General features: G+C 38.6%; 2 protein-coding genes across 2 annotated transcripts; both read right to left on the reverse strand.

Annotated features, from left to right (window-relative positions):
* Positions 1-12010: 12010 nt before the first annotated feature.
* On the reverse strand, positions 12011-15015 carry LOC121389115 (3-[(3aS,4S,7aS)-7a-methyl-1,5-dioxo-octahydro-1H-inden-4-yl]propanoyl:CoA ligase-like). Its single transcript, XM_041520729.1, has 2 exons — positions 14908-15015; positions 12011-14702 (listed from the first exon to the last, which is right to left on the reverse strand). The coding sequence occupies exons 1-2, from the start codon at positions 15013-15015 to the stop codon at positions 13959-13961; spliced, it is 852 nt and encodes a 283-aa protein (XP_041376663.1). The 3' UTR covers positions 12011-13958.
* Positions 14886-25202, reverse strand: LOC121389491 (crotonobetaine/carnitine--CoA ligase-like). Its single transcript, XM_041521144.1, has 2 exons — positions 25133-25202; positions 14886-15567 (listed from the first exon to the last, which is right to left on the reverse strand). The coding sequence occupies exon 2, from the start codon at positions 15564-15566 to the stop codon at positions 15132-15134; it is 435 nt and encodes a 144-aa protein (XP_041377078.1). The 5' UTR covers position 15567; positions 25133-25202; the 3' UTR covers positions 14886-15131.
* Between the last annotated feature and the right edge of the window lie 232 nt (positions 25203-25434).

A 25434-nucleotide genomic window follows, 5' to 3' on the forward strand; every position in this document is an offset into this window, starting at 1 on the left:
AACTTCTTCCCGAAGTTCCGAGCCGATCATCCCATCAACTCGCCATGAGTTCCGCAGCGGAACCTCTCCTAGGACATGTACTTTTTTTTAGGGCTTTGTTGGACTTTTTTGGCCGCAGTTCAATTTTTGTAAACAGTCCGACGCAGTTTAATTTGGCAGCCCGTCTAAATTGCTCAAATCACCTTAAAACCTTTTTGGTCGAGCAATCTAATTTTATTGTTTGGACTTAAATTTTTGTAGCACATTTTGGTCTTCGGTCTTTGACCTAACTACTAAATTCGTATTCCAAATTCCGCCCACCTCAAACTTACGCCCCCCCCCCCCCCCCTGGCCCGGACCATAAGATCGGACTTTAAACTTTTAGACCTTCGTTCAAAATTTTATGTCGAAATTAATGCTTTTTAAAAAAAATATTATTGAATAGTCCGATCCTCTCTTCTTTCTCTTATTTATTTTTGGACTGTCCTTCTAAAATGCTCCAAATTATATAAATATTCGGCCGAGCAGTCAATTCAATTATTTTTGGCTTGTAACCTTTTTCTTTCTAATTTTAATCCTACTAATTTCTTTTACTAATTGCTATTTTCAAAATTCTGTCCATTTTCAACCCCCATCCCAAATCAGGCGTGTTATATCTATCTATCTAATTTCTTTTTGACCGCCCGATCTAATCTAGCGACCAAATTTAATGAGTGGAATTTTCTTTATTAATTATATTAATTAGACATGCGCATCAACATTTTAAATGCCCACTATTTAATTTTTGGATGTAAATTTCAAAATGATCCCCTTAATTTTGTTCTGTCCCGGAGCAAGTCACTGGCTATCCAGAGACAGGCCCCGGGACGGACATGTTCGAAACTCTAGTGGTATATGAGCATGTTAAAAATTATTCGCACTCGCAAGGTGTTTTTAATAGTGTCCCGTCATTCTAACTAAACCTGGTCCTGAATTCTATTAACATACCCCTATCCTGTGAAAAGTTCAGGCACGTCCACCCTGGGCCCAACCTCTGGGTAGGTCAGTGAATGAGTCCAGGACAGAGGGGAAGCCTCATGCAGTCTTCACCAGGAAAGGCGAGTGGTCGCTCCCGCTCCCCTCCACAGTGGCCTGTAAAGTTTTAGGAGAGTGGCAAATTGATCGCCTTGCAATACATTTTTTAAATATGTTTTATTTGAAAGTTCATGTGAATACGCATCTAGAACAATTTTAGGGGAGTGATCTTCTGCTCGCCTTAATTTCCCTTGAAGCTGTCCCTCCAGTAGCCACCTATATATCAGATGGGAGACGTCCGAGGTCTAATATACAGGCACGGCGAAAGCAAGTAGACATTGGGAGATGGGGGGGGGGGGGGGGGGGGGGGGGCTAACTGACATTGAGGGCACAAAGCAAAGTTTCTAGGCGATTCGGGGGTATGCTCTCCTGTACAAATTTGAAAACTAGATTTCCTGAAATGCAATTTTCTGCATTTAACAAGTAAAATTCATCTCTGCCTTAAGATTTACTATCAATAAAGGGGTAAAGCGCTCGCTTAATGTGCAGTCGGTCTGGGATCGATCTCCGTCGATGGGCCCATTGGGCTATTTATCGCTTCATCCAGTGCACCCGACTGGTATATCAAAGGCCGTGTTGCAATTTAAAAGATCCCTTGCTACTAATGAAAAAATGTGGCGGGTTTTCTCTCTAAGACTATATGTCGAAATTACCAAATGATAGACATCCAGTAGTCAATGCTTAATAAATCAATGTGCTCCAGCGGTGTTGTTAAACAAAACCAACTTTAAACTTTTACTACTAATAACTTGTAATACTGTGCTCGGATTTTCTTGACCTGTAGGCTGCACGCTGATGTTGGGTGTTGTCACGAAGTTTGCGTCTCTTGTCCGGGTGAGATGCCGTATCCTCTCTGACAAGGGGCGGGACGTAGCCCAGTGGTAAAGCGTTCGCTTGATGCGCGGTCGGTCTAGGATCGACCCTCGTCGGTGGAACCATTGGGCTATTTCTCGTTCCAGCCAGTTATCCACAACTGGTTTACCAAAGGCCGTGGTATGTACTATTCTGTCTGTGGGATGGAGCATATAAAAGATCCCTTGCTGCTAATCGAAAAGAGTAGCCCTTGAAGTGACGACAGCGTGTTTTTTTCTCAATATCTGTGTGGCCCTTAACCATATGTCTGACGCCATATAGCCGTAAATAAAATTTGTTGAGTGCATCGTTAAATAAAACGTTTCCCTCCTTCCTCCCTAACAACAACCCAGCCCTTGGTGGCGGAAGCCGATGGTACCGCAACTTCTACGGGAGCATCAGGGCTGGCCGGTTCGTTCACACGATTCACGTGTTCGCCGTGGTCTGTCCTAGTTGACCCCTGGGCAGACATCGGTGCATAGAGATGGAAGTCGTTTGTGGGTGTAGAAACCGCCACTGGCAGTTGGACCGCTGGTGCTGGTTTTCTCCCTCAAGCCGCTCCTGGCGATGCAAGAACCGCCGACTTAAGGGACGGCGACTGTGTGTGTGTGTATATCTGTGTGTCTGTGTGTGTGTGTGTGTGTGTGTGTATATATCTGTGTGTATGTGTGTGTATATATCTGTGTGTGTATGCGTGTGTTAGTTTGTTTAGAACATAACCCACAAAATTGTGCCAGGTAATACCACAAATGCTCGATTACCGGATGATAAAATAAACCACAAATTTCTTTCTGTTTTTTTTTCATCAAATATTGAAGTAATAAGTATATGCGATGACCAACATTAGTATCAGTTTGGTTTGGCTTTAACCAGAATGTTTGGTAATGAAGGTTTGACAAGCCAACTTTATGTAAAAAGTAATGCTGATTAAAAAACCCCAGCAATCCTTATGACCCCACTTGAGACCAAATTACCCATATTTTGGGCCCAAAATGGTAAAAATCATATATTTGTTATATGATTGGTCTGACGTTACATGTAGAATACTAAACGAGCTTGCCTGTCATACTATTTTTATGAAATGAGAGAACAGTTTTGGTATTTGACGAGCGAAAGCGAGTCAGATACCAACATTGTTCACGAGTTTTATATAAAAAAAAGCTATGACATTGCAAGCTAGTTTAGTATTTTATTTATTACAAACCAACTACAAACAAGCCGAAACAAAGAACCAAGCAGATGTCGAGACCTACTACACGTTATTTTTCTACGAATTGGTCAGCAAATGATCTACATCACGCCAATATTGAGCGATTGTTATGACATGAGCAATATCTTACACTGGTGTGTAATAAAATATCGTATCTAATAAGAATCTGAAGATTTTATAGTAATATTTTGTTGTCTAGATCTCGCCAAAAAATAACAGTCGCATCAATGCAGCCATTTTTTGCCACATTTAGCCAATGTGTGGCCCACAATGCAGATTTCAAACAACACTACCGGTATATCATTCAAATATAATTTGTTCCATCAGAGTTATTATGTCCAAACCTGAGGGCATTCAGTGTTGTTTTTTTAAATTTTTATTGTAGACAGTTAGAGGCTAACTTATTGACCAAAATGATGGCTAATGCTATTCCATATTTGGAAATAGTGCATACTATTTTATCTTTTAATTCTTGCATTTTTATATTGATGTTGTTTATTAATACGTTTGCATTTACCATAGTTTGACACCTAATAGCTGATGTATTTTTCGTGCTGGGGTGTCGTTAAACATTCATTCATTCATTACTATTTCATCGTTTTGGTGAAACCTTTCACATGCATTATTTTTTCATCGTTTTCGCGAGTACCTGATGTCATCACTGTTACGACAGCGATGCATGAGTGCATGTTATCCGAGAGGTTTCGAATAGTTGGTAACCAACGGATTATTTAACTTCTATGCACAAAATAATTTAAATGTTAAAATGGTTTAAGATCGGATGTCGTTCTATCACAGAGAGAACCAAAACGACCACCATGGTTATTCCATGATGCACGATCATATACCTTAGTTTCACACCAAATAGCTAATGGTTTTCGTTTTTTTTTTGTTTTGTGCTGGGGTGTCGTTAAGCGTTCATTCATTCATTCATTCCGTGTGAGGGCGGGGCGTAGCCTAGTGGTAAAGTGCTCACTTGATGCACGGTCGGTCTAGGATTGATCCCCGTCGGTTGGACCATTGGGCTATTTCTCGCTTTAGCCAGTGCACCACGACTGGTATACCAAAGGCCGTGTGATGTGCACTATTCTGTAAGTGGAAAGGTACATATAAAAAATTCCTTGCTGCTGATGGAAAAATGTAGCGGGTTTCCTTTACTAGACTATATAAAAAATTACCAAATGTTTGACATCCAATAGCCGATAATTAATAAATCAATGTGCTCTAGTGGTGTCGTTAAATAAAACAAACACACAAAATCCTGTAATGCACAATGCGTAATGTGTAACAATCACTATGCAAACTAGTTACGGAGATTCCATTCAGGCCTCTCGGTGTGCATGTGTGCATCCTACCACTCTGTGCATTGTGGACTATGTATCACTATACACATACGGATTAGGGATATATATGGAATATATCCATTAGATTGACCATTCATGATGGAAGGTCACCTAAATCTCAACTGGCTTTATTTGTGTGAGATCTATGAATCTGTCAGAGATCGCGAGAACAGTAAGATCTATATTAATCAGATTGGATGAGGTCTGTATTAAAACGTAAAATACAGAACGCTTTGTTCACGGTCATATATCAATCCACCATACTGGATTAGGAAGCTAAAACACACTTTTATTATTCTGCTTTAATGCAGCAATTAAATGAGAAACCCGTTCTTCATATGTGAATATGTTGATTATGATAATGTTTTACACAGTGTTAAGATATCACAGCACATTTTAGGTTGACATAGGACTTTTTTGTTGTAGTTGGACAGAACAGGTTAGCAGGTGTTCTTTTGTATCTATATATATAACAATACATGCAATAAAAATGAATGGTTAAAAAAGAAGACATTTTTAAACGTTGACTACCTTTTGGCATTATATATTTTGTAGTATTTACAAAACATAACATCATGGCAAACAAAATTCGTTTATTGTAAAATATAAACGTTTTACAGTTTTAATTACAAGAGAGTCTACATGACAATGGTATGCCGACTCCCCACAATGAATAATTAACCAATATAGGGTCGTGTTCAAAATTGCTATAATGTTCAGAGACAGACATTCAGTAACCAACTTCTGAAACAAATTCATTGCATGACTCGAACTAAGAAATTACTACCCATTTTAGTAAACTATAAGTGATGATCGTTCATGGAAATTTATAGATTTCTGTTGAGGGATAGAGTGATAATTTCATATTTAATTATCGTCAGAGACAGAAATCATAAAATTTACAATACCCCCCCCCCCCCCCCAAAAAAAAAAAAAAAAAAAAAAAAAAAAAAAAAAATAATGAACCCTCTGCCATGTTTGAGGGAATAATTTACGGAGCTTTCACAGCTTTCACATTCTAAAGTTGTAATTGCTGGTTCTGTTCTGTACTGATATTTAAAAAAGAGACCGCGAAAAATGTCCGCTTTTGAGAGAATCCTGGTTTCGAAGTATATGTGACTGTGTATCACTTATACACATGTACTTTCACTGTTTTTGCACTGCTGTTTACCAATTCGGAATATGTACTTTCACTGTTTTTGCACTGCTGTTTACCAATTCGGAATATGTACTTTCACTGTTTTTGCACTGCTGTTTACCAATTCGGAATATGACCCAACAATATAGAAAATAAGCCAGTTTTTATTTCGGGACTTTAAAATGTCTTATAATTGTAATACGGAAACCTGACGTTAGAACAACCATACAAATTAGCCCCCCCCCCCCTCCCCCCCACACACACACTTTGAAAATCCGTCCTATGGGCCTGTAAGCTAATTAGGTTTAATCGTAAATGAATTAGTCCAAGAGCTTGGGGGTGGGGTGGGGCGGTGTTTATTTAACCGGAAACGTCCAAAAAGTCTTGAGGGTATTTTTTAATACCTTGATATATGTAGTTTATGGAATGGGGTTTCGTAGTTGCCAAATCTATTCCAATTTTAAAAACTATTGATGTTTTTAATAACAGTGTTGACACCTGCGCCATGAAGGAATTAGGGGTAGGGATAACTAAAATTTGACCAATCGGTACCACCTTGAGGGGACGGGTGCTCATAGCGGTTTTTGTCAAGGCCTACATGTACATCTCTACGGATGAAAAAAGTATGATAGCATTGCAGGACTAACAACGTTCTGTGTGTATCGACCCGTTTTGTGACCCTACCCCCATTTCCACAACAGTTAAAGTTTTACAAAATTGCTAAAGGGTGACTTTATTAAAAGCGTTGTAAAATATTTGTCAAGGCATGTAGGAATACAAAACTTAAAGAGTTGGTAGGTAATGGATTGACGAATTCAAATATGTTACTAATATTGAAATCCTTCGAGGATTAGGGTCTCGTATAACACTTGTTTTATAACGTTACAAAATAAAATTCACACAGTTTTATTTTTGAGTAAAAATTTAATATTTTATTAAAATTTCTTGATTCTAATTTAAAAAAACCCCATATTTAGTGTATTTGTTCCTCTTTTTTAATTCATTTAGCTTTTGTTCTAATAAAATTACATGTAGCTTTTATACTACTAATATTTTTAATTAAATATTTAAAATTTTATATTATTTCTATTATGTTTTCTTTAACACTAACCTCGTCAGTATTGTCTAATGTTGTTGTTAATTCAATCAGTTCAATATCCTATTCCTTCTGTTTGTCTAGTAGAGTTTTTCTCTTTTTTATGAATAAACTTTAGTTTTACCACGAATTATAAGTAGTAATGTTTCCTATAATAACTTATCATTCATTGTATATGGATTTACATTTTTATCATCATTCATATTTTTATATTGATCAGCAGTTTCAGTTTTAGTTTCTTTAATTAATTTTACATATTCTTTATCTTCAAGTAATTAATTATTAAACTTCCAAAAACCTTTTCCCCTTTCAAGTTCATTAATTGCTCATAATTAATTCAATAGGGGAGTGATCTGATTTAAAACTAGGATGTATATCAGTACCAATGAGTGAAGATAATAGGTTGTGTGATATTAAAACGAAATCAAAACGCGGTTGTTTTATTGTGTGGACTGTCTCCACGAAAACAGTTTTAAATCTGGATTCTCTTCTCTCCATGGGTCTCTAAGATATAATTTTTCTTTCATTTCCAAAACGTTTTCACGAGCCTTAGAATTATTAATCGTTTTATAATTAAAGAAATAAAAAATTGGCTCTTGAACCAGGTTTCAGTCTCCACATATAATGTCGTATTTACTGTCTAGATTTTCAATTACTAGATATTAATTAATTATCATAAACTTATGGGGTATCTAAATTTGGAGCATACACACTAATTAATGTGTATTATTCACGATCTATTTCCAAACTTAATGCTAAATAATTTCCATTTCTATAATTTAACCCATTTTTCATTTTAAATTCAAAATTATTGTTAAACAGTATTGCTGGTCCTCGTGCATTTGTTTTGTAAGAGCTAAAGCAACATTCTGAGTAACCCCATTGTTGTTTAACAATTTGCTCAATTTTTTTAATAAATAATAAATTGAAGCTTTCTTATTCTTTAAAAACTAAAATACTTGATTCCTTTTAAAAGTGTAATGTAAGCCTCTACAATTCATAGAATTTATTTTATTATCCATTGAATTTTGTAAATGGCCGAATAACTTCTTTTTTCTTTTATATATATATATATTTAAAGATTTGTGTAACTGTATGTTTATGATATTAAACAACAAATTTATAGCACAAAAAAATAATCAACTAAATGTTCCAAAGAAAACCTTGTGAACAAATGGGTCAGAGAAGCGAGAATTGTTTTTAAACGTGGTAAGAATGGGATATATTTTTGTTTAAAAGTGGAGTAGTATTACAGGGGAGAGGGCAAACATAAATAAGGAACCAAAATAAGGGAAGGGGGGGGGGGGGGGGTGTCATTATTTTTAGTGCACACAATATTAAAGTAGTTTAAAAGATGTATCTAAAAGTATATGAATATTACACATAAATATTATAAAACTACTAAATGCCTGTATCCATGTCGGGGCTTTTGACTGCATTAAAGTAAAGGGAGTGACACAGTCCCCCCCCCCCCCCCCCCCAAAAAAAAAAAAAAACCCCAAACAAAAACCCCCACAAAAAACAACAACAATAAAAACAATAATAATATGCCCCAAAATTGTGCCATAAACCATAAACATACTGACTACCAAACAATTTCCACTAAAAAATTACGCTTTGGTCAGAACAATAAAACATATATTATCAACGTGCCCAAAGTAGTGAGATCTATAGCCCTGCATGTACTTCTAGCAATAAACCTATAGATAGATAGATAGATAACAATTTAACGTGTCCATATACCACTAGGGTTTCGAACACGCCCATCCAGTGTCCGACCTCCGACAAGATCGGTGGCCTGACTCGGGATGAGGGGAGGATAGAGTTGAAAATGGGCAGAATTTTGAAAATAGCTATTAGTAAAAAAGTTAATAGAATTAAAAAAAAAAAAAAAAAAATAAAAAGTTACAAGCCAAAAATATAAATAATTGACAGCTCGGCCGAGGTTTAGGTGGGCGGAATTTGGAATAAGAATTTAGTAGTTAGGTCAAAGACCTAAAGCCAAAATGAGCTCATTCATACAACTCATGTCTGGACAAAAATTTAAGTCCAAAGAACAAAATTAGAGTACTCGACCGAAAGCGTTTTAAGGTGATTTGAGCAATTTAGTCGGGCTGCCAAAATAAAGTGCGTCGGACTGTTTATATAAAATAATAATAATAAAAAAATTTAAAGTCCAACTAAGCCCTTGGAACGGTTGGCGACTACGGGGACGAGATGAAGTGCTTGGCGTTGAACTGTGGCACCAGTTTCCTCCAAAGGTGGGCTAGCAAGGTCTTAGCTAGCTCGACGTAATGGGCGCCGGCGATGATCTTCAGTACTCTGTGGATGGTGTAGTTGTCCATGTCTTCGAAGAGTATTCCCTGTCTGTAGAGATCATCTCGGCGCGACGTCATCACAAGTCCAAACTTCCCGTCTCGTAGTTCCATGGCGTGGATGGCACACTCAACTCCGTCAGGAAACGTCTCAATGTTGCCCTCAAGAATGCCTCCGGCAGTGAGCTGGTGTCCGAGGTGTCCCCGACCAAGTATCGAGCGTACTGGCCCTTGATCTTGGAGATGGCTAGGCTCCAGGCGGCGTCCCTGCCCCGGGCGGTCGCGGAAGGCCGGGCCTTGACTGGCTGGTCACTACTAGGTAGGGTGACGGCCTTCCGCTTCGCAGCAGCACCATCCATAGGGGTCTTGGCGGAGCCCCCCGGGGATGGGGGACTCGACGCCGACCGCCTCGAAGGGGTTGGAACGGGAGACGCACGCCGTGCAGTCTCGCAGATTGCTGTGTCTAACTGCGGCGTCGACTGGTCCACTGGCTCAGTCTGTTCAGAGGTATCTGCGTCGACTGGCACTGGTTGGTCGGGTCCCGGGGGTATTGGCGGCGACGCAGACAGGACCGCCGCTGGCGGTTGAGCCGCCAGTTTAGGTCCCCCACCCCTGAGCCGTGCCTGGTGCAGGTTTCCTCTTCTTCCCTTCCTCTTCGTCGTGTTCGTTACACCAAAGTCACGGTTGCCCGTGAGCCAATGTAAGCGACGCGGTACTCCAACAAAGAGCCGTAGCTTGCAATAAGTCCCCCAGGTGGGGAGGAGCCATGGGGGCAACTCGAGAGACAAGAGCGACACGTCTTTCCTCATCGAAGGCATACCTCGGAGTGACCGGCCTCGGTGGCGTCGTGGCAGGCCATCGGTCTACAGGTTGGTAGGTACTGGGTTCGGATCCCAGTCGAGGCATGGGATTTTTAATCGAGATACCGACTCCAAACCCTGAGTGAGTGCTCCGCAAGGCTCAATGGGTAGGTGTAAACCACTTGCACCGACCAGTGATCCATAACTGGTTCAACAAAGGCCATGGTTTGTGCTATCCTGCCTGTGGGAAGCGCAAATAAAAGATCCCTTGCTGCCTGTCGTAAAAAGAGTAGCCTATGTGGCGACAGCGGTTTTCCTCTAAAAAACAGTGTCAGAATGACCATATGTTTGACGTCCAATAGCCAATGATAAGATAAAAAATCAATGTGCTCTAGCGGCGTCGTTAAATAAAACAAACTTTACTTTTACCTCGGAGTGAATAAACCTATAAACGTATTCATACATGCACCATATATAGAATTGTACCTAAGCATAGACGGAATGAAAAAAGGAACAGTAATATGTACACACATGTATAAACTTCCAGTTACAGGAACACATCCCTATCAACACGATTCAAATCCACAATATTTTATACATGTGCCTGTAGTTATTACCATGGTTCAAGTTTGGAGGGACGGTGTGTGTGTGTGTATATACCTGTATATAAGGGTCACCTGTCTATAACGGCCACTTTTGTTATGTCCCTTGGGTGGCCGTTATGTACAGGTTTGACTATATATATACACGAAGGTACTTCGAAACGTTTTCGGCCTCACACTGAAATAAGGGGCGTAACTCCCATTTTGGGACATAACTGTATACTATAAAGCCTTATATCAGTACACAAAAAACTCAAATGTTTGTCGTCATTTCTTTGCACGTGACGCTCTTTGAAAATTGCCCCGAATGTTGACACCAGATCAAACGTTGGACAGAATGGAAAGTTCGAGGAAACGTTAGGATCATTTTCAGGCTGATCCAGCCAAATTCCTCAGGAGATTTGTGACCCAGGATGAGACATGTAAAATAAAATAACACTACCTACAGTGTACACTTCTATGAATACTACTGTATCCTACATGATCCTATCCATGTATATACAAAGTAGTAGGTGGGGGTAGTTCATTAAGATAAACGTCGAGAGCAAACGTACCATGCGCTCCACGTTTATCTTAATTAAAAAAAAAAAAAAAAAAAATGGTGCCCAAGTAAACAATAAACATACTGACTATCAAACAATTTCCACTAAAAATTACGCTTTGGTCAGAATAATAAAACATATATTATCAACGTGCCCAAAGTAGTGAGATCTATGGTATAGTCCTGAATGTACTTCTAGCAATAAACCTATAAACGTATTCATACATGCACCATATATAGAATTGTACCCAAGCATAGACGTAATGAAAAAAGGAACAGTAATATGTACACACTACATGAATAAATTTCCAGTTACAGGAACACATCCCTATCAACACGATTCTAATCCACAATATTTTATACATGTACCTGTTGTTATTACCATGGTTCAAGTTTGGAGGGACGTGTGTGTGTGTATACATATACATATATACACACACACACACACACACACACACACGCGCGCGCGCACACACACACACGCAAACACATATATATATATACACGAAGGTACACACACACACATATATATATACACGAAGGTACTTCAAAAAGTTTTCGGCCTCACACGGAAATAAGGGGCGTAACTCCCATTTTGGGACATAACTGTATTCTATAAAGCCTTATATCACTGTCCACAAAAAACTCAAATGTTTGTCGTCATTTCTTTGCACGTGATGCCCTTTAAAAATTACCCCGAATGCTGACACCAGATCAAACGTTGGACAGAATGGAAAGTTCGAGGAAACGTTAGGATTATTTTCAGGCTGATCCAGCCAAATTCCTCACGAGATTTGTGACCCAGGATGAGACATGTAAAATAAAATAACACTACCTACAGTGTACACTTCTATGAATACTACTGTATCCTACATGCTCCTATCCATGTATATACAAAGTAGCAGGGGGTGAGGGTAGTTCATCAAGTTAAACGTGGAGCGCATGGTACGTTTGCGCTCACGTTATCTTGATGAACGGGGGGGGGGGGGGGGGGGGGGGGGGAGGGAATATTTGTTTTAAAACTAATAAAACAATAGTAATAATAATAATAATTAATATCAATAATAATAAATTATAATTAATAAACACACACCTGCACTTACAGTGTGTACACATCTAATGAACAATACCAGGTTATAGCCTACATATTCCTTTCCAAGTACACCACAGTATTAGTAAGCAAAAAATTAAAATTAAAAAATACTAATAAATAAATAAAAATAATAATGAATTAAGTAATTAATTTAAAAATATATATATAAAAATAAAAATAATAGTAATAATAATTATTATAATAGTAATAGTAATAATAAAATGAAATATAATTGTACCGCATACATGTGTAGTCCAGGGGAATAACTTAACACTAGGGTTAGTAGCTTTGTACAACGCCACCGTCAGTTAGTTACTTTACGGCTTTCATTATATTTGTTAGTCCATACTTAAAATATGTATATTATACAATACTTTATTATGTTTGCGGTGTGTAAAGTATAGAACATAGGGCATAATGTTAAATACATTTCAAAATCAACTCCAGATTATCTCGCATACTTACGAAATGTACAATTATTGCTGGAGGGATTTCTGGATCTGTTGAGAATGTTTTGAGCCTATGTACATTCCTTAGCATTATTTCCCGTATACACTTCTCATCAATTGGGAGTTTGTCCTTGAATAAAGTGCGCACAGTTTGCTCTGTGATTTTTGCCAGTTCAAAACCATCGGTAGACATAGAAATGCCGTACAGAAGCAGATTGTACTGTCTATCGTGAATTTATTGTCTAATCAGTTCTCTTTGGACCTTTGCAACCGTGTTTTGTAACTCAGTAATTAAGTTAGTGCACACTTTTGCCACATAATCTTCTAGTTTCTTAATTCTAGCTTCGTGATTTTCGAGTATTCCTCTATGTATCTCTAGTGTCTCGTTAATACGCTCTACGTGTTCCTTAACGAATGCTACAGGTTTTTAAAAATTCTTTATCGAAACTGTTTTCTAAATAAAGTTCATTTCAAGCGCTTTTTTTTTTACATCAATCTAATTAAAATTAGCTCCACTGGTTAATTACTTTTACCTGTGGATCTAACAGCACCCCGTTGGAGCTCATGTCCAGTTGACCGTACATTCGATCAATCAAAACCTTACTTGCAAAATCATGCCAGTGATTTGAAAAGAATTTGAAAACATTCGGGATTATGCCAAGGGTATACGAAATGATTCAGGTGAATTAAGAAGTATGCCGTAAACTAATTTCAGTATAAAATTTTATATAAAATTCGTTTCAAGACGAAAAAAACCCCAAACAACCGTGATGGTATAGCCATAAAATCTGTTTATACTAGTATACACTCCAGAATTTATTACTGCACCTTTCCCCCTGTATTTTAATGTTGAAATAGACCAACAAGTTCGCCTATTGCATAAATAGTCAAGCCCGATATTTTTAGAGTTTGTATGCTCCCGAATAACGCTATAAAAGGCGAAGTGTAATTGGTCGATATTTAAATTGTTATTTATAGGTGAAATATCACCTGGACATGGGAGTCCACGCAATGCTGTTAGATCTACTGGTAGACCAGTGAAGCTAATTTTAATCAGATTGTTTAAACATGGTAGTTAACGACTGGCTTGAAACAGGTAGTTCACTAACATCGCTGTTAACAGTATACTCCCCAGTATGAGATTCGGCAATAATAATAAAAACCGGAAGGGCAACTTATCTATCGATTGTCTGTTAAATGTCCTTGTATATGCTGTGGCGTTTTATTTCATTAAAAGTTCCATTTGATGACAGAAGCCCCACTCGTTAAATACGTTTTAAAACAATTGGTAAGGTAAATTATATCTAACGGCCACTCATATAGTATTATCTGATTTCTTATTTTTTGCCAAATGTGCACATTTTGTCAAACTACTAAAATTCCTCTCATCAAAACTCTATATGCCTTTCGCATAAACCTATAATTACATTGGTTCCAACGATCATCTCTCAGTCTATAACTGTCTGTTAATTCAAATTAAACCTTTCTTTTGCCATGCTGATCAGTTTCAGTTTATCAGGCTTGGCTGATGACAAGTATGGAAAGTTATCCATTACCATGTAATACTTTGGCGCACATGTGCCTTTAACAAACAACGAATTGCACGTATCAGCTACCTCTTTCTCATTAAGGGTAATTCCTTCACACAGAATGACGCATGCGCAAATTTCTTGGAACCTGTCCTTATCAGGAACAGGAACGATGATAACATCAGCAATGACTGACAATGACCCTATAGGCTTTTCCAGGTATGACGGATACACAGTGCGCACTCCCCAGGCAATAGCGTCAGATCTTCGACACATGACAAAGAGACACCCGTCGTTGTCCTTGTAGGCCAGGTCGTCAGTTTTAAACCATCTATCCTGAGTGAATTCTGATTTGCTTTTCTCTTCATTTCCCAAATAGCCATCAAACATCCAAGGAGCACGCACCAATAGTTCGCCATGCGTATTTGGGGATGTTTCTTGCTGATTCTCATCTACGACCTTCACCTCTATGCCTTCTGCTGACGGATAACCAACAACATAGGGAAGCACGTCCGATGACGTCGCACACAGTTGTGAGCAACAGTAGCCTACTTCAGATAAGCCATATGCAAAACAAGCAGACCGCGTTATTTTATCCAGTATCTCCGACCAGTCTTTGTCCACGGGTTGTCCAGCGGCACACAGAACATTTAAAATATTAATTGTGTTTTTCAAGAAGCTCTGGTTTTCTTACAATTCCTCTAAAGACAACAGGTGGCATCAATGTTGTTGTGCATTTTTCAGAGCACACCAGATCCCAAATAAATATTTCTTTGTCTTCGGGAAGCTGGAATCGATGATCGACAAAAACACGTTTCGCACATGATGCCAAAAAGGAGTATGCAAATGAAGAGGCGTGTCCCATTGCATTATCGTTGTAATGTACGGTACTGGCACTCTCATTGCTTATTGATGCAAAGATGCGAGCATTCATTAGCAGAGCTTCGTGTGAACGTACGACCAGTTTCGGTAGACCTGTTGTTCCAGACGTCATCCAAATGATTCCCGCGTCAGATGGCGAGCCAGATGTGTAAAAGATATTTTCTTCTGTTTTAATTCTCTTAATAAATTCGTTGTTCCCACTGGTTGTGGGAGCAAATATAACACGCTCTAGGAATGGAAGCTTTTCAGACCGGACCAGCCATCACTGGATATCTCATCAATTTGCTTTTTAAGGATCTCCCAGACGCAAGGTGACTGGTTTTGATCTGCTATGACCACTTTGCATTTTGAAGTGTTCAACATATGACAAAGATCACTTCCGTCAGAGCGATAGGCAATTTTGTTGAGAATCACCCCACCTGCTGCTAAGATGCCAAAATCACAAACGACCATTTCGGGAGAATTGGGAAGTGTGTCGCAGACGACATCTCCTGGCTTAATTCCCGCCTTTTTCAGAAGCGATCCAACCTTGGAGGACAGCTCGTACACGTCCAGACATGACAGCGCACTTCGTAGTCCAGTGGTGGACACAAACACAAACACCTCTTTGTTAGGATACGTTTCCGCGAGGAACTTCACCCGAGCTTGAATTGTGGTTTGCATGCTGAAAATAAAGAGTATTCAGTAATAAGTTTTATGTGAATCATTGTATGTTAATAGTTTTATATAAATAATCTGGATATGATAAAATCCAAAAGCAGTGAGGTGAAACATTAATATTTCGTAAAGCAGTCTGTTGTTCCACACATTGTCTACGTCATCAGACATTTTTGTTAATACCTTGACCAATGTTTATACATACTTAACATAAAAATAGAACATTTTACTTATTTCCAAAAACACGGCTTCGTTCTTTTTTTTCTTTCTCTATGTGTTCTAACCTTCGAATAAAAATTGGCAAATCTCCAAAATGTGGAGCATTTTACGACTTTAATGACGTCAAGACTTTGTACACCCACATCATATATTAAAGATTTTGAAAGCAAAGATTAGTGGGTGCAAATCAGTTTTCTCTGAAAGAGCAGGATATGTACCTGTATATATATATACAAAAATAAATATTGTCTACGTGTTTATGCATGTTTAGGTGTTTAGGATATGCATACTCAACCTTAAATACAGCAGAATCTCGTTGGTTCGACCTCGGAAGGGTCAATCACACCGCGACGCTCGAACCAAAAACGAAGTCCCGAGTTTTTTGTCCGGTAAACCCTTATATTAACTGATGGTGGGTCGAATACGTCCAGAGTCGACTATAAACCTTCGCTCGAACTAAATTATCGGTCCCGTCTGTGTTATTAGCTATATTTCCCTCGAACTGGTGATACATCAAATATCAAATGGAAAACCACCGAAAAGGACCAACAATTGCCGCGCTTGCAGTTGGTTATTACAACCTTTGCATTATAATATACGTGGCACAAAAAATAAAGGAACCCCAGATTTACTACTGGAAGTTAACTTTATTTGACAGGCAAACAAAGAATCACTACGTAATGTTCTCAGTATCTTGTGTGTCCACCACGTGCAGCAACAAATGCACGACATCTAGAAGGTATGCTGGCTATTAAGCGACAGATTGTCGCCCTTGGAATGCGCCGCCATTCCTCCTGAAGTGCAACACTAAGATCGTCAAGATTGACTGGTTGAGGCTGTCTAGCACGAACAGATCGGCCTAAAACATCCCACAAATGTTCAATTGGGGACATGTCAGGAGATTTGGCTGGCCAGGGAAGTGAAGCGATGTATTGCTGTGTGAGGAAGTCGGTAGCAACACGTGCCCTGAGTGGACGTGCATTGTCATCTTGGAAGACAAAGTTCTGTCCAATCCTGTTTGCCATAGGAGCAACTACAGGTCGTAAGATCTCGTTAACGTATCGCTGCCCTGTCATGTTACCACGAATGACAATCAGATCAGTCCTCCTGTCGTAGGTGATGCCACCCCAGACCATGACACTACCACCTCCGTAAGAATCGTGTTCCATGATGGTTGCTCTGACATAACGCTCACCACGCCGCCGCCAAACACGTTTACGTCCATCTGTGAACCTCAGACAAAACCTGGATTCGTCGAAAAACATGACATGACGGCAGTGACGCAAATCTCGTGTCTGGTGGTGTTGAGCCCATCGGTAACGTTGACGTCGGTGATTCAAAGTCATGATCACGCCTTTGAATGGACGTCTTTGCCTTCAGTCCAGCAGCACAAAGTCTGTTCCTCACAGTAGAGTTGGACAGTCGTATTCCCGTGGCAGTACGGAATTCCCTCTTAATCTCCGGTGCAGTGACGAACCTGTTCCTGAGAGCAACAATCCGTTCAGCCGATCTTGTCTGACGGTTGTCTTTTTGGGTCGTCCCCTTCCTCTCCTCATTGTAATGTTACCAGTCTGGCGGTGTAACGTCACAAGCCGGGAAATCACGCTTTTTGATTTACGAAAGAATCGAGCCACCTGATTCTGGGACTGTCCCGCCTGCACCATCCCAATTGCTTGCCATTTTTGTTCCTCTGTCCGGTATTGTCGTGGAGGCATTTTTACTGCAATGAGGAGTGCCGGTTATAGTGTCCAATTTATACCCTACAACGCACGTGCAATGCATGATTCTGCTGAACCATGAAGGGTAAGGAACGCTGCATCCCCCAACAGTGTCAGAATCCATAGATAACAACTATGTGTCAAATTTTGCACACCCAAGTGGTAATTCTTCGAGACTGTCATAAAGACAATGACAATTACCTTTATTCTCATAAACTGTAGGCTTACAGTGTAGAGAAGAATGAAATACACACACACACACACACACACACACACACACACACATATATATATATATATATATATATATATATATATATATATATATATATATATATATATATACACACACACAAAGAAACAAGTTAAGCACCCCCTGTATTTTTCACAATGACTTGTCTTACGAGGTTTGGCGTTGAAAGCCTGATAACATAACCTCGGAAAAACAAATGTGTTTTGCAAGAATACATCTTTGACAGTAAGAAAACATAACAAGTGTATCCAATTTTGAAATTTTAATCATGATTCTGAGAAGAATTCCAATGTGCTGTATTTGAGCCAAAAACTGAGGCACAATAAGTATGGAGGTGCAGTCAGAATCACAAGTCAACATCATGATTGATGATGAAAAATGTCATTTGAAGTTCACAGATGACATTCATGACACAAATCATCAATAACGGGTAAATCCACCACGTGCCCGGATGACAGCTTCCACCCTTCGTCTCATCCCTCCAGTCGTCTGATCTGCTGCATGGGGCAACTGCTGCCATTCTCGATGAAAAGCTGCCTCTAATTGTGCCAGAGTCTGTACAGGTGGGGTCATTGCCTGTACTCAACGCCCCAAGATATCCCAAACATGCTTTAGCGGGTTTAGGTCAGGACTCATGGCCGGCCAGGGCAGGGTCTTCACAGTTTCAGTTTGGAGTAACACTGTTACTGCTCGGGAACGATGTGACCTAGCTTTGTCATCCATGTACAGAGGTCTGGTGGCGAGTGGATGGTTGTCAAAATGCGGCACAACAATTGGTTGCAGGACGTTACGAATGTACCGATCACCATTGAGGTTGCCTTGGGTGGTGACAAGATCCAGCTTACAATCATGTGATAGGCAACCCCAAACCATTACTGAACCTCCACCATACAAGGTCATAGGTCGTATGTTCCTGGGTGTGTAGACAGCATTTTTATGTCTCCAAACTCTCGGTCGGCCATCTGTGACATGGTGCAGGAACCGGCTTTCGTCGGACCAATGGACTCTTCGCCAGGACCTCTGATTCCAACCTCCCTGAACCAAACACCACGCTAAACGGCGTCTCTCATGATGATTAGCAAGAAAGGGACGCTTGATGACCCATCTGTCCTTCAATCCTCACTGTTCTGGCTGACATCGTCTATTGGGTAACCATTGGCTCTTCAGAACAGGAGACGTAGCAAAGGGTTGATGACGTACGAGCCGAAGCAGGGCACTGCCCTCGCGCTGTGACGTCAGGCGCGGTCTCCCTGATCGTGGGAGATCCTTTACAGCATAGGTACGCCCGTGTTTTCGTATCGGTCTGCTGATTATGGTGTAATGATACCCCAGTTGACGTCCTATACTTTTGAAGGTCATGCCGGTCGCATGCATACCAATAATACGCCATCTTTGGACCTCTGATAACCGTTGACGTGCCATATTCAACGATTAAACTTCAACAATGCAAGACAGTGATGTCAAATGGCAACAATTGCAGTGTATTGATACTGCATTTTGAGCAAAGCATGGGTGGCATGATGGACGTGCATGTCGTTCTGTTGTGGGATGTCGTAGTTGTCATTGTACTCTCCTATTATTTCAATGGAACACCTTTCTTGACATATTCGTCACGTAATTTGCAGTTGTTACGAATTGGGCTATTTCAGTACTAATTACATCTAGGGGTGCTTAACTTTTTTCTTTGTGTATATATAGATGCTATGATAGGTACTATATAAAATTAGTGGGCAATGGGTGGAGTGGTGCCATATTTTTCAAAATGGCCACAAGAAGATTTTGAAATACATATCTTTGGACATAAATCCAAATCTAATCGACATGTTCTGTTGTTTTAAATGTTTGACTATGGTTTATAAAAATAAGGAATTGCTTATAATAAATATTTAATGTGATTAGATACAATGTAATTGTTATTGGAAACTCAGACAGTATTTATGTACTTAAAAGTTGGTATCCTGACATTAAAAGATGCAAACTCAATGTGCTCAGTCAGAATGAAATGTGTTCAGTTATGTTTGTTAATGGTTTGACAATGTAAATTCTAATTTGCTGTCAAAGTGTTGCTTAAACATTTCACTACCTGTAATTCTGGGTGTTTTTTGTATATTATATTTATACCATCTCCTATTAATGAGCCATAAATTTGCAAGTGCATTTGAAGAAATCAGTCAGCTCTCATAGTGAAGCCATTGATGCCTCTGGGTTTCATGTTTCATTAGCTTTCCCCATTCCCCATTGTTTATAAGTGCCCGCTTATTTCTGTCAGTTGCGCTATATAAAATACTGAGCTGTCCAACACTACCTTTGTGACAAGATCTTTACCATCACCTAAAATTCCAGTCTCCTTACAGAAAATTCCATTAATTCTGCCTGCACACCTGCTGACTTGTTAGTGGTATGGTCCACACTGCTTGCCTCTCATTTGAGACTTTTGATTTCAGAACCTGCAGCCTGTTTTTATAACAGAACAGGATGACCACTATTATTGCAAGATTTGTCATTTTGATGTATGATCACACAAGTACCTATAGTGACAATAGCCGATGATTAATGTTATTATAGGTGTTAAAACTGTATTGATATATTTTATATTTTATGAAATATTGAGAAAAATAGCTTGTGGATGGTGGCCATCTTGGATTTCAAGATGACAGCCATACATTCGATGTCACCATTGGATTCTTAGACCCCTGAAATGTCAGTCTAGGTTTTAAATCTGTATTGATATCTTTACTACTAATGAGATATTGAGCAAAATAGCAATCTAATTAAAATTAGCTCCACTATTACATGTGGATCTAACAGCAGCCCGTTGGAGCTCATGTCCAGTTGACCTTTCATTCGACCAATCAAAACCTTACTTGCAAAATCATGCCAGTGATTTGAAAAGAATTTGAAAACATGCTGAGGGTATACGAAATGATTCGGGTGAATTACGAAGTATGCCGAAAACTAATTTCAATATAAAATTTTATATAAAATTCGTTTCAAGACAAAAAAACAAAACCGTGATGGTATAGCCATAAAATCTGTTTATACTAGTATACAATCCAGAGTTTATTACTGCACTTTCCACCCTATTTTTTCAGTGTTGAAATAGACCAACAAGGTCGCCTATTGCATAAATAGTCTCGCCCAATATTTTTAGAATTTGTATACTCCCGAATAACGCTATAAAAGGCGAAGTGAAATGGTGAATATTTAAATTGTTATTTATAGATGAAATGTCACCTGGACATGAGAGTCCACGCGATGCTGTTAGATCTACTAGCGGACCCATTAGAGCTAATGTTAATCAGATTGGCAAAATCCTTGGTGGATGATATCCATGTACCCTTGGTGGATGATATCCATGTACCCTCGGTAGTTAGGTACCATACGGTAAAATCCACCTTTTTGAACTGTTAAGGATCCCCTTTTCTGAAAAGTACTCCTGATATGGATAGTAAATATGCAGTAAGGTTATTCATATCTATTTATTTAAAAAAAAAAAAAATACAATTAAAATTATAGATATGAAAACAATATCTACCCTGATCAGTTAGATAATGGATTAAGCCAACATGTTCATATAGAATTGTCATGTCTACAGTAGAAGGTGTTTACTTAGCTGAAATATACATTAGCCAACATATATGCAATGCAATATACCATATTAAAGGAAAAGTACCCTCGGTGGATGATATCCATGTACCCTCGGTAGTTAAGTACCATAAAATCCACCCTTTTGAAATGTTACGTGTCTGTTTTTCTGAAAACTACCACTGGCATCGGTAGTAAACATACAGTAAGATTATCAACATCTACTTAAAAAATAATAATATAATTTTAATGGAAATGTAAATGCACATACGTAATAAAATGGAAATCTACCCTGATCAGTTAGATAGTTGATGAATAATTCATATTCATATTTAATTTTCAGTGTCTACATAAATTGGAGGGGCCGGACGTAGCCCAGTGGTAAAGCATGGTCGGTCTAGGATCGATCCATTTTGATTGAACCATTGTGCTATTTCTTATTACAGCCAATCTATCACACATAGTGTCTACATAAGGTGTTTACTTAGCTGAAATTGTGCTATTTCTTATTACAGCCAGTGCACCACAACTGGTACATGTATATCAAAAGCAGTGGTATGGTGCATATAAAAGATTACCTGCTACTAATGACTATATGTCAGAATTAACAAATGTTTGACATCCAATAAATCAATGTGCTCTAGTGTCGTTAAACAAAAAACCCAGTGTTTACATATGTATTTTCACACACGCACACATTTATTTCAATTTATTTCCGTGCTTATATCCAATTAAGGTTCAAGCACGCTGTCTTGGGCACACACCTCAACTATCTGAGCTGTCTGTCCAGGACAGTGGGTTAGTTGTTAGTTGGTTAGTGGTTAGCAGTGCTAGCTCTGGGTGACTATTTTTGTTCGCCAAATAATTCGCCAATCTTCAATTTCTTTCGCCAATCTAAATATGTATTCGCCAATTACATTTTGGCATTTCAGTTAAAATATTTTGTTTTTAATCCTGTTCTTTATGATAATATAGTACATGCTAAGATGTACTTATTATTCAGTTTACGTCTTGTATGACACTGTTTTAGGGGATTATTTTTTAGCAGATGTGTCCTCCTGAAAAGAAAAATTAATTAGATCTGCTCGAATTTTAGTATAAACCATCCGCGTATTACTATTAGACCAAACTATGTGGTTATCGACGGCAATGTGTACCCCCCCCCCCCCCAAAAAAAAAAAAAAAAAAAAAAAATCACCATGCATATATGATAAAGCAATGAATAAATGTTTTTATTAACAAAATTATAAAATAGTGCGAAACGACCCTACATGTGGGCGAACCGACTCAGTTAACAGTACAAATGGATCCCGGTCGAAACGACACGGGCGATCTAGTAACAGGGGCGAAACGACCTGTTACCAGTCACACCAGATACTGTGCTACCCCTTCAGAGTACTCCAAAGCCACCGGCCTATATGCATATATTTTAATAAATAGATGTATTATTGTATATATGTCACGGGGATCCTATAATACCCGTAACTGAATAAAACACGATTATCCAAATATCTCTCCTAACTGTATATCTATTAGATCTCTCTGAATCGGGCAGTCTAATACCCGAGTGGCTCGGCTCTAGGTAGATCAAAGATAAGATCTGATATGTATATATATATAGCACGTTTAGTTCACTAGAAAACACAACAAAACACAATACTCTTTGGACTCTGTATTAACCTACGCTGACAAATGTACTTGCTGCAGTAGTTAATTAACAACAACAATATAATAACAACCCAGAGCTAATCACTTAATTAGTTAATCACTAGGTGTCTAGTTTACACAATATTCTAATCACTTCACGGTGATACAATCCACACGCGTGTGATAATTGAGAAACGCTGCCAGGGGAACTTAATTAATAAAGAAATTACAACTCTATTCCTAACTGGTTAATTTTTAATTAACCCTTAACTACTCATTCAGTAACCTTGTAATACAGAATTAATACTGGTACCTATCACAATAAAGACAATAACATACAGTTTACCTAGGTCCTCTAGGATGACCGGCTAAGCTTTATCTTTTTAGAATTGTGAAACCTACAATTTACTTCGTCAGAGCCGGAGACACTGTCTAAATAATATTGGTATAATACAGTATTAAAATATTTAAAGTCACATCAATCACATCAATGTTATACAACAGAGCAGAAAAATATATTTACCACGTCCGGACTGAACTTATATAGATCGTTCAGTGGACGACGTCCGTTTCCCCTGGATACTTCCAATGTTGCTCCCCGATATATCTAAAATCCTAGCTATTTATTAAAAAATCTCAGAGACAGCGAATATCGCCTGGGGGCACAACGCAGTACCTCACCTATCATGTGATATTGCCACAACTCCCAGAAACGGTATTTTTTTCGTAGATGGTCAGACTTACTGTCGCCATTCCGCTAGCAATACCCCGATCGTAAACCGAACTACCGAAGGTATTACGTAACTACTGGCCACATGGCCTCCACACCTGGTCTAAGTGTGTATTAGGGGGTACGGTCGCGCGGAGGTATTACGTAACCAAGTGCCCACCTGATCCAAGTGCATATTGGGACACAAGACTACCACCGTCGCGCGTGGGTATTACGTAACCAAGCTGCACACAGCCCTCTAAAACAATTAGCATCGCCACAGGCGAAAAGATAAGAACATGTTCCGTCACAATATATAATAGAAAAATCTTCTTTTTTTTAGAAACGAAATGACCATATGCTTACAAGCAAAGTAACACAAAACACTCATTCCTGAGTTTGCTGTAATTTTCAAGATGTTATCGACTAACAGAGACTTTTTAACGATTGTAATTACATATCAAATATATTTTTGTGCATAAAATATTAGTGGCTCTATATTAAACGTGTTTCCGATCGTTCTAATATATGTACTAGGTTAAATTTCATTTTATTTCCTAAAATATGTTTTTTTCGTACGTACGAAATTATTTGAAGACAAAATCCAGTTTGGGCTTCTTACAAATATTAAGACAACCAGAAACACATTGAATATATAGACACTGATATTCTAAACAAGAAACTATATTTAGGTGGGAGCATACCCCCGAACCCCCTAGAAACTTTGCTTTGCGCACTCGATCTCAGTCAGTACACGCCCCCACCCGCTCCGCAATGTCGACGTGCTTCCGCCTGCGTAGCGCTAAGATAAATACGAAAATCTGGGCCATGATGCATAATTCAACTAAATTATTTATTCTACCATCACCATAGCCTTTTTAACGATTGTAATTACGATTGTAATTTTTCTGCATAAAATGTTAGTGGCTGTATATTAAACGTGTTTCTGATCGTTCTAATATATTTACTAGGTTAAATTTCATTTTATTTCCTAAAATATTCTTTTTTCGTACGTACGAAATTATTTGAAAAGAGAATCCAGTTTGGGCTCCTTACAAATAGTAAGACACCAGAAACACATTGAATATACAGACATTATTATTCTAGACAATCGTAGAAATATTTTATTAGTCGAAAAAACTCAGGAATGTCCCTTTAATGAATCCTGTTCCAATATCTCACTCAAAACGCCTCCCCCCCCCCAATCCCCCAGTATATTAGACATCTGTTTCGCAGCCTATGAACATTTTTTTTTTTTTTTTTTATAAATTACACAGAATTTTATTTTAGTCGAAATCCGTAGTTTTAACAATATGAATTCCAATATATTTATACATGTACTTGTATTTATATGTATTCCTACGCCCGTGTAATTCTATTATTTAGCTGCCGCCTACAATAAGCACGTAATTGTTTTTAAAATGTATAAAATAAAACTGACCTGGAACAAAACACACAGCGAATGATCCAATATTACATGAATATGACTAATAAGAATTCGCCACGTCGAAACACGATTCAATTGTAAGATGTGGCCTATATAAAAGTGAAAAGTATGTGAAATGTTTATGGTTGCAATGTAGCAAACAAGAGAGTTCCGAGTCAAAGTTCAAAGTGCAAATATGTACGGTGTGCAAGCAGCCCCGGCTCTGATTGAATCGGTAGTAATATTTGACATTGATTATTTGTGCAAATACTAATATCCATTGCCAAAAAATAATATACTTTTATTTGGTATATAGT

Source organism: Gigantopelta aegis, chromosome 14 (genome assembly GCF_016097555.1).
Source record: "Gigantopelta aegis isolate Gae_Host chromosome 14, Gae_host_genome, whole genome shotgun sequence".
Lineage (NCBI taxonomy): Eukaryota > Metazoa > Mollusca > Gastropoda > Neomphalida > Peltospiridae > Gigantopelta > Gigantopelta aegis.

Coding starts and splice junctions, on each gene's coding strand:
- LOC121389115 (XM_041520729.1), bottom strand. CDS start 15,015: ATGACGTCTGGAACAACAGGTCTACCGAAACTGGTCGTACGTTCACAC. Junction 14,703..14,907: donor GCAATGAGAGTGCCAGTACC/GTACATTACAAC, acceptor TAAGAAAACCAG/AGCTTCTTGAAAAACACAAT.
- LOC121389491 (XM_041521144.1), bottom strand. CDS start 15,566: ATGCAAACCACAATTCAAGCTCGGGTGAAGTTCCTCGCGGAAACGTAT.